A 16,560-nucleotide genomic window follows, 5' to 3' on the forward strand; every position below is an offset into this window, starting at 1 on the left:
AGGTTTTATGGCTCGAGTTTCTAAATCTGTGTCAAATCTGAATCAAATATCTCAATTGATCATATTTAAAATGAATGAAAATAGTACTTATTTCTTGCATAATATATTTTCATGACTATACTTGACATTCAGATCACAATAATTATTACTTTTCAGTCAAATAAGGTACAGATCAAACTTTCACCAACATATGTAAAGACCACTAGATCTTTCATGACAAAATACTATCAAATGGATAAACTTTCAACTCCTTTTATCAAATATTATACAGGGAAATAAATTAAATTAAATTAATTTTTTTTAAAAAAGAGAAGTATTTTTTTGTTATTATTTGTTGTTATTTTCAGTTTTCAAATATTTATTTTCTAGCACATCTATTTTTTTCAACAATTAATAGTTTTCTTGAAACTGTGCAAAAATAATTTTCAGACTGGTGTTATATTAGGAAATAAGCATAATGACCCTACTTTTGGAAGATGGATCTATATGAGGTTTGATTCAAATCGCATTAAATTTTCCTATGCTAACTAACTGAATTTTGCATGATTTCTATGAATTCATTGTTTCATGGCTTCTTTTGTAATTAACACATAAGTAGTATAGACTTGCAATTAAAACACACATGCAGAACTGGACAGTACTTTATTTAAATTATACAACACGAAGGAAATATGCTTTTAAACTAACACAGTATATGTTTACACTTTTTTGAATGATTTCAGCATCTTTTATCTAATGTTTAAAATATAAAGAGTATTTTTTTTAAAAGTCCAATCTGATAGCTTAATTTTCTGGACTATAAGTTCAGTATTCTATCAGTTCAATACTGGATTATAAGTCATGATTTCCATGATAGACAAGTTTATCATTATGCTCTGTGTTTAGAAAGAGTTCTTTTCAAGAGACAAAAGGAACAATAGTCTATAGGTGAAACAACAGTAAACTTTAGCAATATATTGAATATATGCAATACCTGTATCAATCTTCACTTTTTTTAAAGGAATGAGTAATACTTTTTGATGCAAAACTTTATTTTGATGGTACATTAGCACAATCAGTAAAACTAGTATTCTTTCCTGCTCTTCTTGTTTTTAAGTTCCTTTTGTTAAAGAATCATGCAACAAATCATAAACCCCTTGCTGAAACTTTCTTTGCATTGATAAAACATAACTGATCTGTACATTTTATTTTCTTTGTTTTCCATTTATATGTAGACTTTTTTTTTTTTTTTTGTTGTTCATTTAGGTAAACACATGCTTCATCAAGAGCTACAATGTATTTTCATATTTCTTTTGCTAAATAGTTTTCATAGAAGTTTCTGCAATCTGTTCTGCATTGAGCCATATGCCTCAGCAAAAGCTGGTGAACGTTATGATTTTTAGCTTTTTTAAGTTGTAAATCTTGGTTTATTATTTTATTTATTGTTGTTATAAATGCATTTAAAGACTTTTCAATTGATTTCTTCATTGGGAGATTTTCGCTGTTACCAATGATTTAGTTTTAGAAACATTAAAAACAGTACGTACTTTTTTCACGTAAACGTTTAGAATCTGCTTTCCAGGTAGAATTAAAGATTGACAGTTTTTTCCTTTCAGATAATAATACTGCTGTTTTGCACTTGGAAATTTTAATACCATGTATTTGACAATGTTTTAGAATTATGGAATTGAAGTACTTCTCTTCGAAAAGTGCAAATGCATATCCTTTAATCCACAGCCTGTTTACATGTGACATTTTGAAAGAAGAATAAATTTAAAGCAGCAGAGATGATACTTCTCATTTTGAATAATAAGTTGTTGCCAAAAATTTTTATTCCAAAAACATTTGCTTTTTTGTAATTCTTTACCGAAATTTTTCTAAAAATGTGTAAACACTCTCTTGTGTACGGAATCCAGAACTGATCAAAGTACATCATCTTTCTGGATCTTTTAGCCATGTAGCTTATCTGAGACCTTTCTCTCTTCTTTGGAATGTATATGTTGCCTGATTGAAGAGAGGTGGGGCATGCCAGTTGGGCTTAAGTTCGCACGGCATACCCAAAATTTGACAGATCATGACAATATATACTTATGTATCTACTTATGACAATATCTACTTACCGAAACTCAGTACTTTATTTATTCATACAATAATCAATAAACTTATGCACATGTTTGCTGATGCATTTGCTAATGGGCTCTTTTTTAAAAAACATGAATAAGACCTGAAAAGGAAGCACGCCAATTTCAAATCCGTGTGAAATTTTAAACAAATCTGAAAGGATCGGAAAACCATAGGAAATTTCCAGGAACTTGAATTCAATAAATTTGTAACTTATTACAGCTATTTACTAAATTTAGAAAAAAATAAATATTTAAAGGAAGGGGGATAACTAAATAAAGTTTGGGAAAAAATAATTAAACAAGCCTATGTTGCAATTATTTTATTAATTATAATTAGCTCTTACTGCAGTAACAGCTTAATAAATGCAAGAAAAGAAATCCTTGACTTACCATTGGATCATAAGTGCGTTTTTAGTTGATGGTTTAAGGCACTAGATTAAAATGCAGCTGTTCCCAAGTTCAAAACTAGCTGAGGAAGTGGTGTTTCTGACTACCAATAGATGGCAGCACCAGCAATATTTCATTACCTCAATTGTTAATCATTCACTCAGCCATACACTCCAGTCTGTAATGGCAAACAGCTTGCTGCTACAAGTTGATGACAGTGATTGTGACATAAACTATGCAACTATTTATGTATGCACCTCAACATACTGGGGTACATTCATACATACTACAGCCAGGACCGGATTTAGATTTGACAAGGCCCTAAGCTATTTGAGATATGGGGCCCTTTATAAGTCCAGGTATTATATGCCAGTGGCAAATATGATTTTTGAATACTTAAAGGTTTTTTTTGGGGGGGGGGAGAAGAAAGCAGAGGCCCTAAGCTATAGCTTGTGTAGCTTATACATAAATCTTGTACTGACTACAGTCCTGCAGGCATATGTTATAGTTCATAATGTTGCATGCTAGGATAAGAATACTATAATGATGACTCATTAAATGCAAGAAATTAAGACTCCTGACTTGCCCTTAGATCATGAGTGCATTTTTGATCTAATGGTGCCATTAACAATGCTTCACTCACTCAATCACAAAGAGTTTGCCAAACAATAAACTTGAAAACTAAGATAAAATATATTTAGCTGCTATTTTCAATATTTTCTCAAAAAATGAAAAATTATATGGTACTGTGACAAAAGTCAATTTTATTCCAAATTACTTTGTATGTAGGGGGAGGAACTTTCAGTTAGCAAGCAAGAAAAATACGAAAGAAATTCAAAAGAATTCATGAACGAAATATACCTCTCCTGAAGCCACTGCTTCTCCAGGAATGAAAAGCTCAGGATATACATTGTCAAGGTACCACTTGAAAGTTTTGCATTTCAGATTCTTTCGAAGTTCCTTTCGCTCAGTTATGTCTCCATAATCACCCTGTAAAATGGTAACAAAAAATTACATTTACTTTAATTTGGATTACTTTAAAATAGTTATATTTTAAAATTATTACAGTAATATATTACAGTAAAACCCTGACTATCCAGCATTCAACTAACTGAGAGACTAAGTACCACAATATATAAGAATTTTAGATAAAAATTTGCCCCCACCACCAAAAAACATTTAGTAAATGAGAGACCTATTATGCCATTATAGTGCTTGTAATATTATTAACACATATACATTGTTGCCAAACCACAATCATAAGAAGTTCGTTTGTGTTTAATGTAAATTTGATGAATTTCCAATAAGCCAGTTTAATTTTTATAAAGAAGGACATAAGTTTATATTTTTATAAAGAAGGATATAAGTTGTTTCTTCCTCACATTTTGAAAAAAATGGTTAATTTATGGAATTCCATGAAATGGGGTATTTTCAAAGTTAAAGGATCTGAAACATCAAAAAAAGTCACGATATGCAATTTGAAAAGAGATAAATAATTGCAATGTAATGTGAAAAATTACGATAAGCAATTTAAGTTCTTTATATGCTATATCCTCAGTTTGTATCAGCTTAATTTCTAACTACATAAAGAATGAGCTGTTCATTTACAATTTTACAAAACAACTGGCGACATCTTTGACAACTTACATATTCAGCAAGACTTCATAATAATAGAAATGCATCTTTTTTCCCCTCCCCCCCAAAATATTACATGATTTTAAATGCAGGCTTTTATTATTAAAGTTTCTAATAAATAAGATGATTGTTTTTGTAATTTTAGAGTGGAAATTGTTCCCACTGATTCTAATGTAATTTCCTTTTTTTATACGCTCAACTATTCAAAATTTTCACATATCCACAATTCAGCATTTCTTGAGTTTTCTAGATAGTTGAGTGTCATTGCAACCCAGCATAAATAGCAAAGTATCTTTTCACAATGTGTTGCTAGCTAAACTTAGTCAATATTAATCTATATTATATAAATATTTGTGATTATTTCTATAATCAAAATTCAGAACAGTTTTTCTAATTATTCAAACATTTAATACATATTAAGTTCGCAGGCACATTTTTTATGGTATTCACAGAAATACAAAATACTGCACACAGAAGTCCAGTACGCTACATTTCAAAATGAAAACTTAGAATTAAGAGTGCGTGACATGGTACAGCTTATTATCATTTGTTTTAGGGAAAGCTTAAGTTTTTAGGGAAGAAAACGTTTGAGATAAATGCCTTAAGGTGATGAAATCTGGTTTGATTTCCAATGGGTGTTGTTTGGCAATAGCATTCAAAATGGAATTAAACAGATTGTTATTTTCGGAAACTTGCCTCTTTATCCACGCAAATTTTGATAAATAAGAAAACAAATGCTAATAAGCTCTACCATGTTAATGATTATTCCTAGATTTGGCTGATTACCAGACCTGTTCCAATGTTTGTGCATTGGCCAATCTCAAGATCAAAGTAAATGCTGGAATAATAATAATAAAATTTAAAAAAAAAACCCTCTCTGCCTTCTCTTAGCTTCCCAAATAAAGAGAATGGCAGAATATTTAAAAGAAAAGCGAATAAAAATAAAAATCTCATCTTTCTAAAAAGTCCTGAATAGCATCTAGGACTAAAAATGCACATGATCTGCTGGTATTGAGATAATGGTCACAATCAATTGCTTTGGGATTTGGAAAAAGGACTTAAGAGTGTGATTATAGAACACCAGTTTACTAGATCCTGTGCAACTTACCCATAGGCCCAAAATTGCATTTCATTATATTCTGCAACATTAGTGACATTCTGAAACGCAGAATTTTTTTAACTTTTATTGTACAATTACACATATCTAAAATTAAATCAATCATTTTTAATCATCCTGGGCTATAAAAAAATTCTTATAAATAATCTTCAGAGTAGCTAATTATCTCAGTACTTATTCTTACACAAAAAATTAAGGTACACATAATAATGAAACTTTTTACCAAACTACCAAATCATATGGTTATATTTCATTTGACAAATTTTTAGTTTGGAAAATCGACTCAGGAAATCTCATTTAGTTGGAAATGCATGGCAACATCAGAAACGTTAAAAAATAAATAAATAAATAAATAAAATAAAATAAAGTGTCTTATAAAACCAAAGAAAAATTGGAGGGAGAACAGGAAAACATAGAAATTTTTAATTACTTGAAAAGCAGAAAAGTTAAAATGCAATTAAGATATCTGGTTTTTATTTCATGAATTTCACCAACTATTTTATAAACATATATATTTATTTTATGAATAAGAATTAAATCATGAAAATGTTTTAATTAAATTTCAATATTTAGCCCTGGAATTAAGAATGAAAAAAGGAGAAACCAAGATCTCAAACTACAGTAGTTGTGTATAATAAAGTATTTACCAAATCAGTTCCAATTCTCTGATAGTAATATTCTTACACAAAAAATTAAGGTACACATAATAATGAAACTTTTTACCAAACTACCAAATCATATGGTTATATTTCATTTGACAAATTTTTAGTTTGGAAAATCGACTCAGGAAATCTCATTTAGTTGGAAATGCATGGCAACATCAGAAACGTTAAAAAATAAATAAATAAATAAATAAAATAAAATAAAGTGTCTTATAAAACCAAAGAAAAATTGGAGGGAGAACAGGAAAACATAGAAATTTTTAATTACTTGAAAAGCAGAAAAGTTAAAATGCAATTAAGATATCTGGTTTTTATTTCATGAATTTCACCAACTATTTTATAAACATATATATTTATTTTATGAATAAGAATTAAATCATGAAAATGTTTTAATTAAATTTCAATATTTAGCCCTGGAATTAAGAATGAAAAAAGGAGAAACCAAGATCTCAAACTACAGTAGTTGTGTATAATAAAGTATTTACCAAATCAGTTCCAATTCTCTGATAGTAATATTTGGCATATTCATCTAACCAGACTTCTGCTAGCCGGATTGAATTCCTTTTCAGAACATTCACTCCAGTTCTCCACTTATAAGGACTTCGTTTCCTGAAGATATGGCCAACATGGGAACAAGGCACTATTTCCAAAGTACCACCACACATCCAAGTCTGAAATATGGAGTATTACTACATTTCAGAACTTAATAATAAAATCAAAAATACACTTGCTTTTTCAAGAAAAAACTCTCGCTGTTCTAATTTTTAGGAAATTAAAGTATTTTTTATAAATTGCTTATAAATTTTCAAATTCAGTTATCTCATTTTGGCAATCATTTGTGAAAGTGACCAGTACTTCTGAGTAAAAAACTAAACATCAGAGTTGAACATCACCTTTCTATAAATGAGAAAGAAGCCTCAAATTATTTAGAATGGTGTGTTGCCATTTTAGAGAGAGAGTTCATTGTATTATATGTTTTTATTGCAAAAATATAATGCAATAATGTTATATACAGATTCCAAAATTTCTAATGGATGGTTTATTTTCTAATGGATCATTCAAACTTTTAAAAGAACAGCCATTACTTTCAAATTAATGTTCTTGTATCTTGTATTTTTAGTTTGCAGTTAAGAGCATTAAAAGACAATAATTTACATAAAATACCAGTGTTATTCATATGCATAAATAGGGAGGCTTTTATTTAATTGAATGTAAAATTGCTATAGATAATTTAAAACTTGCCCATATAAAATAATCAATTTTGATTATAAAATGTAAAATGAAGCAGAATTAATGTTTCCATTATTAAGAAAAAACAATAAATATCGTTTTCCTCAACTGCAAGGAATTTTCTTAGCATGAAAGAAAATGTTAAAAGCAAGAGTAATGTAAGGAATGTAAAACTAAATTTATTGTTTTTAATCATAAGCATAAATCAGCACTTTGATTGTATCTTTCTCATTATATATTTTATAAATTGATATGAGTACACTGGTGTTCAGATTTAGAGAGTTTTACAAAACTGTAATCAATTCATAGTATATGAAGGATAATGTAAATGAGTTCATTAACATGCACATATAAAAAAAGTGCTGAATCATGAATTAAATATGCAAGCTGGGTATGTGAAATTTACAAAAACTATTTACTTCTTACACAAATTGAGTTATTGTTCAAATATGTATGGATTGGTAAGAGACAAATGCACTCATAATGGTAAAAGTACGGTTAACTAAGTGAAAGCAGGTGAGTATTAAATGAAGTACTACTACAGCACTAAAATGACTCAAAATGTTCTGTTAAGATCATAGCAAAAATAAATAAAATTTAGTAGAGTTAAAGTTAGCATGAAACTTCAGTTTCAAAATAAATGAATATTGTATAATTTTAATGACAGAATATGTCAAATGATGGTGGTTAGACATTTGTTTCTTGAGTTAAAGAGTTAAAAGGTAGAGTCAGAGAAGAAAAATTCCATTGTTTCACAAAAGAGATTTTTGTTTTTTATTTTGTTTCGTTTTAAACACACAGTTTCCCAAATTTACACATTGTTTCACAAAAGAGGTTTCTAGGCTCAAATGACCTGTGTTAATTAAAGCTTTGAAGCTTTAATTAACCATTTTGCAAAAGGATTATAAATGAATTTATGGAAGATTTTAAAAAAGAAAAAAGGTCTCATGAGAAAAACTACAAAAACATTGTCAACTTCAGACAGGTCTGAAATTAACAGTAACAGCTTCAAACACATGACCACTAGTGGGCTAGATTACTTACAGATTAAAACACAACTGATAATATAATTATTTACTAAATCATGCAGAGTAATACAAAAATATTCTTCATTTTAAAAGTAAACATTTTTTTCTGTACTCTCTTTTCAATAAAACCAATATAAACTTTGCCTCACATATCTTTCCAATGAATTTTGCCACACATATTCAGAAAATGTAAAAATAATAAACGTCTACTATACATACCTTGAATGAAAGTTCTAGGTTTTCTCCACCCCAGATATCAAAGCCACTGTCATAAGTCCCCAGCTTTTTAAAGAACTTTTTATCAATAGCAAACAGACCACCAGCCATTGTTGGAGACCTAGAATAATATCTATATCAAAAATCTATCCATATGAAGTCCTTTTCTTTAAATAATTATTTTAAAAGTAAAAATTCAAAATAAATATTTTAATGATGCCGAGTGATTTAGGTTGGGTTAATTAATTAAGACAAAGCACTTATTATTTGCCTAAAAGGTGGAATTTTCTAAGGAAAACTGGTGCATACTCATTGCAATGATAATAATATAAATTTAATAAATGCAAAAAGTTTAAACATCAATATTTCTGATGAACTTCTTTTTATTCCTTGAGGATAGATCTGATATAGTATTATAGTATTAGCAGTGTGATACATTTATCTTTTATGAGAGAAAAAGGAATAAATAAGTATCCCCCCAATGAATGGCTAAATTGAGGTAGAGGTGGTACCATCTACTGTTGACTGTTGCAGGTGCAAATGAGTGGATGTGTTGGCATTTTCTATCACTAGCCATTGGAGGTACATGCTTCTTTCACCCACGGTCGAAGTGTCCCCCCCCCAGCGCTCATACTTTCAGCGAGTAAACTAAAAGCATTCTCAATTTTATGTCAGCTTCTTCCCAGCCTTCATTGATATAAGATGATAATTCATTGTTCTCTTTCAAGATAAGGAATTAAAGCATAAGGAATAAAATTAAATGGCTTTGCTATGATAACTTTGCTTTGAACCTACGATGACTTTGTTATTTATCAATATAACTTAAGGTTTCGAGTTCGCCGTTATGAATACTAATCACTGCAAGCAAATGCGCATAGATACTGAAATATTTAAGTGATGTGCTAACCATATCACACCCATCAGAGTCTAGTACGAAGAGGCATTCTTTGGAGAATACAAATCTCTGTAAAATTATATCGATCAACTTTAGGAATTAATCCAACAATGAAGAGATACACATAATCTTCTTCCTTCTACCCATCAGCTCTTACTCTTACTCTTCCTTCTTCTTTTCATTTTTCTTTTTCTCTCTCTCTCTCTCTTTTTAGTCCAAAGAGGCTTTGTCCCTGAAGGACTACTGTTTTCATTTTGCTATTTTGCGTTGGAGCCAAAAACGGCATTTCACTTTTCAAATCGTTGCCACCAAATACTATCGACCTGTATTATACTTGAAGAAATTAAATAATGAAGAATCTGCATAAATGTATCTATGTTTCTCGCATTGTGATAAAACAATGGTACCTAGAGCCATCCAATTTTGAATGCCGTAATCCTACTGCGAATATGGGCATCTGAAAGCCTAAATTTGAAATTTGGTTTATTATCGATTTCATATTTTGTAAAAATTTAACGAATTTTTGAGTAACAAATCCAACGATTTAAAAGCGAGCAATGGCAACACTCTACGAGGGGAAGGGGGAAACCTTTTTATCTTCAGCGAGCGGAACTGTGTATCAGAAATTCTAAAGATATGCTCATTTTAAAATTATTTTACGACATTGTTGTTGAACTGAATTTCATGGTTTAAGTGCAAAAAACATGATATTTAATACATAAAAGTAACACATAAACGTAAAAAAAAAAAAAAAAAAAAAAAAACCTTTGGACGTAATTTAAAATCTGAAACCTTTCAAATTTATTTATTTATTTATTTTGTTTATTTTTTTAAAAATTTTTATAATGCGATGCGATATAAAATTTCTACCAATACCCACAACTTAAGGAAGCCGCCATGGAAGATAGCGCTGAGCAGCCAAGTAAGAAATAAAACAAAATTTTAGATCGCCACTTGAAACGGCAAAAGTAGTTAATTCTGATGCCATGCAAACTTAAATTCATATCAGCTGAATTCTGAGTAAATTTCTGCTAATGATCTCAATCATATTCCTAAATGGAAAAGAACTGTTTAGATTTCATGCATAAATCCAAAAAGAGTACGGACTCGATCCATATTAAAAACTTCGCAAATACCAACTTCAAAGCTAAATTAGTTAGAATAATTGCTAAATATCCTTTCAGATTCCGAAGATGACAAGAATAAAATCATCAAAATTCTATATAAAGATAAAACGCAGAATTTTTCTTTCAACATTTTTAAGCAAGATATCCATTCCCAAGGCGGAATTAAAGCTTTATCCCATAGCAGCAAATATAATTTAATCAAAGAGCTTTGTTAATTAAAGTAAACTTTCAAAATAACAAAAATTTTACATCTGAAACATATCAAAACGCACAAACTAAACTTATTTCAGGTTTCAGTGTCGCCAGACTCCCCAATTTCCCAAGGGATGGATATTTTGGGGGTATTTGTTTGGTACAAGTGCTAAAGAACCGTGAAGTTGCTAAGATATTTGGTCTAAAAAAATTATGTTATTTCTCTCTGAAGATCGAAAAATGCAGCGCCCAAGCAAACCAAATAATGCATACCACAATTATCAACAATTAAAAATGCAGAACTCAGAAACTGCAGAAGACGTGTGATCCCACTTAAGGTTTTTCGCCATTTTGAACCAGGATATGTGAAACGTTCCACAACGTATAACACATCTCTTTTTCTGGAAAAACATTAATCATGATTCTCTTGCATCAATTGTGGGACAAGGACCCATCCTGCGAGTTAGAAAGGCTACCCTGGATACCATAGGAAAAATACCATTAATGTTCAACCTAAAACTGAGTAAGTTAAAAAAAAATGAAAAGCCAATGGAAGCCTGAGCTGATAAAGAAAAAAAAAATCTGTATCCGAAGACAACACCTAGAGAAGCAAATCAAAAAACTGATATTTTGCATTAGCAATCACAATGGTTTGGTTTATTCAATTATAGCAAAACACACGAGGATTATCACTCGAGGACTCGACGGAGTGACACCTTCAGTGAAACCGGCTTGTGTATGCGTTACACATACGGAAAACCATTAAAACGCCCATCCAGCAGCACATTCGCTGATATTCGGTTCTCGAACCGACCTATCAAGTGTTCAGCGACTTTACCGCTTAGCCGCTGGGGTGCTCAGCAATTATAATGATAATCTTATTGAAGATAATATGGAAAACTACAATATTATCAAATTTTTACTTAATATTCTTAAAAACATTGAAAAGATCACAAAAATATTTGGTAATGTCCCTCTTTTCTATATGACAAAAACAATGCAAAATCATGTCTGTAACTTAAAAAATACCTCAGAAACCAGAATAGATAATTATGCTTTTTAACCATACGAGAAATTACTGGCACTGTGTGCCAAATATGTTCATACCATGGGCAACTTGTAACTTGTTAAGAAGTCTAAAAATTACCTTTGTTGGCACCGAAGAGTTACCTAGTTGTTGAAAACTTCTTTTATATCGTTGAAAAAAATTACAATGTAACCTGCTTTCTTACTGGCTTATCACACTATATTTCTGTATATATCACACGATGCAGTTAGTTTACGATTGGTAGCTATTTTACTACTCCCTGAAGCATCATCAGGAAAACAAACACCATACACGACTTTGGAGACTTTTTTTTTTTTCCATCGGACAGTATACTCTTCAAGAGTCGTTTCTGTTTTATGCTAAAATGCTGTTTCTTGAAAGAAAAGTTGTAGTTACACTATGATAAGTTTTGTTTCATTCTATTGCCAGAGTGGAGATGGTGAAAGTAATAGTTTAATACAGTGGTGGCCAATCTTTGGCCTATCGCGAGCACATTTACAAAACATCAACATTTTCGTTAAACATATTTCCAATCTTATGTGATACATCTGAAATATTAATTTTGGCAAATGGGTTTGAGATTAATAATAATATTGGTTGAACTGTATGAAAATCAGAGAAGCGGAGTTTAAAATTATTTTTTAGTGCATTTAGGTTTTCCGAGTATTTCTCTGTTTCCATTACCTTGGTTATTAATATGGCTTGATAAATTCTGAAAATGGGTGAAATCTTTTTCTTTTCATCTGATTTATCCACAAATTTAACTTTTTCTTAAAAGCAGTTACAGTCCCAGTCAATTGAAAAAGAGTGTTTTTCTTTTTTTCTTTTCCCTGGAGATCTTCGTTCAATTTAGCTGTTATATCCGTGAGAAAATATATATTGAATAACCAATTATTATCGTCCAATTCTTTATAACCTTCGTTTCCGGATTCCCAAAACTGCTTTATTGGCGAAAGAAGTTCTACAAATCGTTCAAGTACTTTTCTTCTGCTGAGCCATTTAATATCGGAATGAAGCAGTAAGATTCCACATTCGCTATCAAGTTCATCAGTCAGCAATCAATTATTTTATAACGTCTTGCAAGATATCTCTTATGACTATAAATGCTTACCACATTTTAACAATTAAGAAATATAAAAGAATGGTTATTTTTAAAATATTTTTTGTTCATAGTACCTAATTGAGCTGGCGAGCACAAGGTTGGGCACCGCTGGTTTACTCCAAGAAGATTTGCAAAGAGTTGGAAATTTATGTACATTCTCAAAGAAATGGTTTATGCTAACCAAAAATTTAAATAGAATTTCAAATTGCAAGCAGCAGCGGGAAGTATCATAAGAATTCAAATATAAGTGTGGCACTATGACACAGGAGGATATGAAATATTGATATGCCTTTGAGCTTCTGTTGTTCCAAGGTATTTCCATTCGTTCAATTAATTTAAATTTTAAACTATTATAGGAACATTTTATTTTTACAATATTCTTCAAAGTGGATTTATAAAATTTAGTTACTGGAAGTACATATCTAGGATTCATATTTAAGAGATAAAAGCTATAGTTGTAGGTCATATATTGTTTTGTTTGTAAATATATCAGATAGTTAAAGCCAGATAAAAATAGCTTACGCAACAGGCATCCAGGTGTGCTTCCTTTTCTTATTCTCCCTTTCAGGCACAGGATGCCAATTAAATTGCAAGTTCCAGTCGAAACCTCCCACATTCAGGCTCCTCGAATCTCTGTAGTGATACTGGAATGTATCGTCACTGATGACATCAATGACAGGGCAAACCACATTCGTTGTATTTTGATAGATGCGATACAGCAGTGGTTCCAACCAACCTACAGGAATGGCAGTATATTAAACAAAGAATAGCAAGCGTAGAGGATAAAATCTTTTTGTCACAAAATATAAGCAGGTTTTGGGGATAACCTTTAGAGAAATGAATCAGATTCAAAATATTTTAATAGAATGTAATTAGAAAAAATCATTTCAGATTGAGATTAATTAATTAACTACGGTAAAATACTTTTGTGTTTATTAATTACGGAAAAGTACTTTATACATAGGGAAATTAGTAAAATGTAAGTCAAGCTATTCAGCTGTCTGATAGCAAATGAGATAAACTATCCGTATTCTAATAGTCTCCCAAAAGCCGGCACAGTAGTTTTAGTTACAAGATTAGAGGTAGTTATCTACTCTTGAAATCTAATGCAATACTCATACCTTTCATCTGTTCACAAAATTCAGAACGGAAAATATAGTCACAAGACTCCACAAATCGCTTCCTTTTCACAGAAAACCTATAAGGTATTTCTCCTGTCCCGACGAAGGCATTGCTCATCTCTTCGATTAAAAAAATCTCTTCTGCTTTAAAGAAAAATATCATCTCAACGGTGGCGGCCGAACTAAAAAAGGATGGTGGATGACGATTCTCCACCACCAGGATTTGTCGATTGGGTCCCCTGATCCCCAGTTCCCTTTAGAATGGGGAGTATATAAGATATTTCTTTCACCTTCTTAGCATGCCTTCGTGGTGTAATGCTCAGCACACTCGGCGTGTATTCGAGAGGTCTGTGGTTCGAGTCCCGGCATTGCTCATTTCTTCGATTTCCTGTTATAAAAAAAAACCTAATGTGTCTACAAACCCACTATGTAAAGTGGTTTTAAAACACCTAAAGATGACACACATTTATAAATATAGAACAAATGAGCAAAATGAAATGCAGTTAAAATTAATAAAAAAATTAAATTTAAAAAAAATTCCGAAAGCTTTCAGATTTTATATTATGTCGGCATTTTTTCTCACTTATATACACATGCACGTTTCGAGAGCATTTGAGCTAATGCCCAGTTGGACATTTAAAAGCAGCATATCTTTAGAATTTCGGACAGATAGTCTCGTGCGCTGAAGATAAAAATGTTTTATTTCGTACAGTTTTGCATTGCTCAATTTGAAATTGTTAAGTTTTATTAATCAAAAAATTCACTAAAGTTTTACAAAATATGAAATAGATGACAAAACAAACTCGAAATTCAAAATTCGGGCTTCCAAGTGCCCATATTCAGGTGGAGGACTACGTTATTCATAATTTGATTGCTCTAGGTATTCAAAATTTGATGATTCTAGGTACCGTCGTTTTTTCACAATGCGAGAAATATATATGTACATTCATGCAGTTCTTCACATCATTACAGAAGATTCCTGCAGAACATTATTTAATTTTTTTAAATGTAATACACCGTGATAATATTTGGTGGCAATAATTTGAAAAGTGATTCAACGCTTTTAGTGATTTAACGCAAAATGAAGTTTCGAGACTAATAGCCTTCTGGGACGTCCTTTTGGGTTAAAAGTTTAAAACTAAATTTTATGTCCTAGAATCAAAGAGCTATGATATTGTGAAAACATTAATTTGCAAAGGGAAAAAAAAAGATTTTGAAGGCTGGCCATGTGAAATACGTCAACTGTCCGATTTGACCAACCATATCGTAAACGTAAGATTCTTTACTCAATATAATTATAATAATTATAATTAATGATTTAATTATCTATATCTTGTAAAAAATCTTAATTAAAAATGACTTAGTGTCAAAATTTATTGTAAGTTTCTAGAAAACAAGGTACAAAATGTTTTCGTATGAAATTTAATCATCTTTAAAATATTCGCTTTTAAAGCAATTTCCAACACAGTTTTTCTTTTGACTATGGCAATTTTCAAAATTGTTACACGATTCAGAAATATGTATAGCAAAAACATGCGATTTATAAACTTCAACTATTACTTTCGGGCTTTAATCAAGAAAAAGTCATTGGGCGTTAAATCACGCGAATAAGGATAATGAACCATCAAATTAATTTTTCATACTCGAATTAACTAAAAGTTTGAAATGCAGAGGTACGTTGTTATAAGGCACAATAACACGACATTGTAACAATCTCCTTCACTGAATTCAGCACCTACTTCTGGAAAGCAAACGGTCATTTAACCATCAGCATTTATTGGTCTTCGAAAAGCCTCCAAAAATAAGGGAAAATTTGCAAGAAACAAACTGTGCAACTACCTTTTTTAAGCACTTCACACAAGAACTGTTTTTGAAGGATTTGAATCCTTCTGAAACTCCTAAACAATAAATAGACTGTCATTTTGTTTCGGGTTCACATGTTGTAATATCAATAACAGTTTCTGAGACACGAGAGTCGAATCTTCGAGATTTTTCTGCATCATTTGACACGAGCAACCTTTTGTGCTTGAGTTACATTATGTGGAACCCAATGAGAACACATCTTTTTTGTTTCTAAATGATCATGCAAAACTGAATGCACTGAATTCACCGATACTGAATTGTTTCCAGAAACCCCAGTTTCATCAGATGTTACATGGTGATCTAATTTTGTTATTTGTTGCACATCAAGAGTGTGTTCAGGTGCTACAGCAGTTCTTCTTCATAAAATTCATCATTGAGATTCTTACACGCAAGATGGAACATTTTAAAAAACTGTAAATAATTGCTCTGAATTGTGCTTATCATTAATAGTCGAATTCATTCGACCATCACACAGTTACGACCAACCATGTCGAAAATCATAATAAATTGCAGCTCGGAAATTCTTCGGATTTAAAACGATATTTTGTCATTATTTTATTACCTTTAAAACGGCAAAAGAATTTTACAGCATTTCTCGCTCTTTAACAGGATAAAATTTAAAAAAAAAATCCATATACTCCGAGAGCTGCTATTTCTGATACTGTTGATTCTAAAAACTTAAGCAATGGCTTATCCATTTCTATGCCCTCGAATTTTGGCAAGCTAAAATCTTGAGTTATTTTTCGATCACCCTAATATAGAAAGTTTTTAAAAAAAATTTTTTTTAATTTATTTTATTTATTTATTTATTTATTTATTTATTTATTTATATATT

At 30.7% G+C, this 16,560-nt stretch overlaps 1 protein-coding gene across 1 annotated transcript in view; it reads right to left on the bottom strand.

Moving 5' to 3' along the window:
- Positions 1-16,560, bottom strand: part of LOC118196015 (putative polypeptide N-acetylgalactosaminyltransferase 9) — a 196,243-nt gene that overhangs the window by 16,270 nt on the left and 163,413 nt on the right. Inside the window, exons 5-8 of the mRNA XM_035367379.2 lie at positions 13,264-13,477; positions 8,381-8,498; positions 6,389-6,574; positions 3,351-3,479 (exon numbers count right to left, since the gene is read on the bottom strand). Coding sequence (XP_035223270.1) covers positions 3,351-3,479; positions 6,389-6,574; positions 8,381-8,498; positions 13,264-13,477 — 647 coding nt within the window. The remainder of the gene's footprint in view (positions 1-3,350; positions 3,480-6,388; positions 6,575-8,380; positions 8,499-13,263; positions 13,478-16,560) is intronic.

This window comes from Stegodyphus dumicola, chromosome 4, assembly GCF_044657685.1.
Source record: "Stegodyphus dumicola isolate Sdum_Otavi_A_Nest chromosome 4, ASM4465768v1".
Classification (NCBI taxonomy): domain Eukaryota; kingdom Metazoa; phylum Arthropoda; class Arachnida; order Araneae; family Eresidae; genus Stegodyphus; species Stegodyphus dumicola.